At 44.3% G+C, this 3,841-nt stretch overlaps 1 protein-coding gene across 6 annotated transcripts in view; it reads left to right on the top strand.

Moving 5' to 3' along the window:
• Positions 1–3,841, top strand: part of FAM65B (family with sequence similarity 65, member B) — a 240,901-nt gene that overhangs the window by 191,435 nt on the left and 45,625 nt on the right. For all 6 annotated transcript variants that reach the window (XM_011962805.1, XM_011962803.1, XM_011962804.1 and 3 more), the window contains exons 9-10: positions 1,399–1,442; positions 3,281–3,406. In XM_011962805.1, the coding sequence (XP_011818195.1) occupies positions 1,399–1,442; positions 3,281–3,406 (170 nt within the window). The remainder of the gene's footprint in view (positions 1–1,398; positions 1,443–3,280; positions 3,407–3,841) is intronic.

Genomic DNA, 3,841 nt, shown 5'->3' with positions numbered 1-3,841 from the left:
CTCAGCCTCTGAGCAGCTGGGACTGCAGACATGCACCACCACACCTGGATAATTTTTTTTTCTTTTTAGTAGAGATGAGGTCTCACTATGTTGCCCAGGCTTGTCTTGAACTCCTGAGCTCGAGTCATCCTCCTGCCTTGGCCTCCCAAAGTGCTAGGATTATAGGAGTGAGCCAACATGCCAGCCTTGTGTCTTTTCATATAGATTACGTCTTTCATTAAATAGTAGATGGCATGTACTCAATAAATAGTATTATCCCACTCTTGGATATATCATCATTACCACGTATTAAGGACCTACTATGTGTAAGATGCCATCTGTTGTTGTTACGAACAATTCTATGAAGTGGACACTGTTATCCTATTTTAAAGGTGAAGAAACTTGGGTTAAGTAAATTTTCTAGAGTAGGATAGCCAGTAGACAAACAAATTAACCTCAGGTGTAACTCCATCTTACTGTCTGCAAGTCCTTGTCTGTTTCATTTGTGTGGGCTTTAACCGTATTTTGTTCTATATCATGGGGATCCATATAATCTTTAATTTCCAGATTATTACCCCAATGCCTAGCATAGAGCCTTACATACAGCAGACTCTCAGTAAATACCTACAGAAAGAAAGAAAAAGACTAGACAAACCCAGAGTTCCTGCGATGGCCTCAGATGGTGACCGTCTAGTCTGATAAGATTTGTTTTTGCTGCCACACCAGAGAGAGATCTCAAATTGAGCAGATCCAGTTAGACATGACTTCCTGGATGGCACGGTAGAAGTCCCATCTTTCTTTCAGGGGTGTATCATTTGGTTGGTTGGATTGATTTTGTTTTCTTAATCACTAGCTTTGTGTAAGTAATAATCCATTTTCAGGGATTTCTTAACAGCAAATTATATCATTATACCAGATAAAAAGGATAAAGAAAACATCAGAATGAGTAAATTGGAGAGCAGCAAGGAAAATAACTGCATGGAATCTTAACTCAAATGGGAGGCACCTAAAAATCACACATTTTAGGACAGAAGGGAAAATAGGAGACCAGATTATCTTCATGGGAATATGTTGGATAAATAAATAAATCTATCTTTCTGGCCCTAATACCCTAACCCTGGAATCTGCTTGGATCTTAAATCAGCCCAAGATGTACTGAGCTCTAGCTGCCCCTCTTGCCCAGCCTCCCCTGCCTTGGAAACCACCTCTTTCATCACTTCATCCAGGAATGTCTTCTTTACCTGTGATAGAAGGAATTCCCCCAAAACAGCCGTTCCCCAGGAATGGCCCCAAAAAGTGTTATGTGAGTTTGCACAAAGTTCTGACACTTCACTTGAATTCTTTTCAACATGCCAGTATGTGTCTATAGAGAGGGGAACTAATGTTCATACACCTCACTTTCCAATTGCTTGGTTCCAGGTCTGGCTGGATTTGCGCGCCTCTGTCCTGGAGATCAATATGAAGTAAGTATTGTCTTGGTCTGGGTGCCGGAATTACGGACCTGAAGGGTAGGGGCCAGTTGTCATGTCATTTTGCTTCTCAAGTTGTCTTTTCTTTTTTTTAATTTTTCATTTTGAAAAACATTTTAAGCCAATGAGAAAGTCTGGAAACTGGTACAGAACTTCCCATAAACCCTTCATCTAGATTCACCACTTTGTAACATTATGCCACATTTGCTCTGTCATCATCATCATTATTGCTGTCATTGTTACTATTATTTTGCTGAACCATTTTATTTATTTTTATTTATTTATTTTTGAGATGGAGTCTCACTCTGTTGCCCAGGCTGGAGTGCAGTGGCATGATCTCAACTCACTGCAACCTCTGCCTCCTGGGTTCAAGCGACTCTCCTGCCTCAGCCTCCAGAGTAGCTGGAACTACAGGCGCACACCACCACACCCAGCTAATTTTTTTGGTATTTTTAGTAGAGATGGGGTTTTACCATGTTGGCCAGGCTGGTCTCAAACTCCTGACCTCAAGTGATCCCCCCACCTTGGCCTCCCAAAGTGCTGGGATTACAGGTGTGAGCCACCGCACCCGGCCCCTGAACCATTTTAGAGCAAGATGCAAACACCAGGACTCTTCATCCCTAAATTCTTCTTCTAAGAATGGAAGGACATTCTCTCACATAGGCATTACTAAGCCCTCAACACCAGTGAGTTTAAGATTGGCTCTTCAGCTAACGTCACCTGGAATTAGTCTGTGTTCATATTTTGCCAGATGTCCCAATATTGTACTAGGTAAGCGGGCTTTTTTTTTTTTTTTCCTGATCCAAGAGCCAATCCAGGATCATGGCTGATCATAAGTACCATGACTGAAGAAAAATAACATCTAGATCTTTGTAAAAATGTGCTCCAAAAAGTAAAAATAGGCTTTGTCCTTTCCCTCTTCAAAAGGAAACTTATATAACCATTTCATCTGACATCTCCTCCAAAACCCTCTATACTCATACCTCTTAAAGCAGGGGTGAGGGTATATCTTCCCTTAAACATTAAAGCAGTCTGACCAAGGAAATATTGCACACCTTCCCCCAAGAGTACATTAGATTTCAAAGTTCTTGCCAGCTCCATCTCCCTATCCAGAATAAGGATGTCTTTATTTCTTACTTAAGGGGGTTTTAGCTGATACTTACTCCTCTCGCTAAAGGAGCTGGGTTGTGTGAAGAATTAATCCCAGTGGCTGCCCTATTGAAGTAGAACTAACAAGAGAGAGAACTGCTTGGCATGAGTGAGCAGAAGGGCACCGTGCAATGACCTTTTACTACAGAAAACCTGTACCCCCTCTGTCTCAGACAGGCAGAACTTACTGTGCTTTAAAAGTCTCGGGCCAGACATGGTGGCTCTTGCCTGTAATCCTAGCACTTTAGGAGGCCGAGGCAGGTAGATCACCTGAGGTCAGGAGTTCGAGATACCAGCCTAGCCAACATGGTGAAACCTCATCTCTACTAAAAATACAAAAATGAGCCGGGCATGGTGACACATGCTTGTAGTCCCAACTACTTGGGAGGCTGAGGCAGGAGAATCGCTTGAACCCTGGAGGTGGAGGTTGCAGTGAGCCGAGATCATGCCATTGCACTCCAGCCTGGGTGACAGAGCGAGACTCCATCTCAAAAGAAAAGAAAAAAAGTCTCTTCCCCACTCATCCCCAGCTCCACCCACATCCAAGAGTAAGGGAGTGGAGGGAGAGTGAGGGAGAAGGGGAGGGCGGCAGTGGTATTAGTTCTTTCTCCTTTCAATCTTGGTGTTCTGGTGGAGAAGGGGGCATGGCAAGACATGAAGGCCCTTGAATGTCTCCTCTCCAGATTTTCATGAAGTATGGCCGGCAGCGGTGGAAACTGAAAGGCAAAATAGAAGTAAATGGCAAGCAGAGCTGGGATGGAGAAGAAACAGTTTTTCTGCCCCTGATAGTTGGGTTCATCTCCATCAAGGTACAGTATTGTCACTGCCTGTTGTCTTTCATGGTGCCACAGCTGGATGATCCATTGGTGGGGCCTTTACCCGTGACCCCTGCCTGTCACCCCTCCATCCCACAGACTTCTCTGCACTACAAGTCCATTACAAAGACAGCTGCTCTCGCATCAGGGTAGGTAAAGTCAATCTAAGATACACTTTTGAAATATCCACCTCTGGCCAGGCGTAGTGTAGTGGCTCACACCTGTAATCCCAGCACTTTGGGAGGCCGAGGTGGATGGATCACTTGAGCCCAGGAGTTGGAGACCAGCCTGGCCAACATGGCAAAACCCCATCTCTACAAAAGTACAAAAATTAGCCAGATGTGGTATGTGTGCCTGTAGTCCCAGCTACTTGGGAGTCTCAGGTAGGAGGATCACTTGAGCCCAGGAGGTCAAGGCTGCAGTGAGCCA

The sequence above is a fragment of the Colobus angolensis genome, unplaced genomic scaffold (assembly GCF_000951035.1).
Source record: "Colobus angolensis palliatus isolate OR3802 unplaced genomic scaffold, Cang.pa_1.0 Scaffold6, whole genome shotgun sequence".
Taxonomy (NCBI): Eukaryota; Metazoa; Chordata; class Mammalia; order Primates; family Cercopithecidae; genus Colobus; species Colobus angolensis.
Note: the sequence above shows the minus strand (reverse complement) of the source record. Positions and strands in the feature narration are given on the sequence as shown.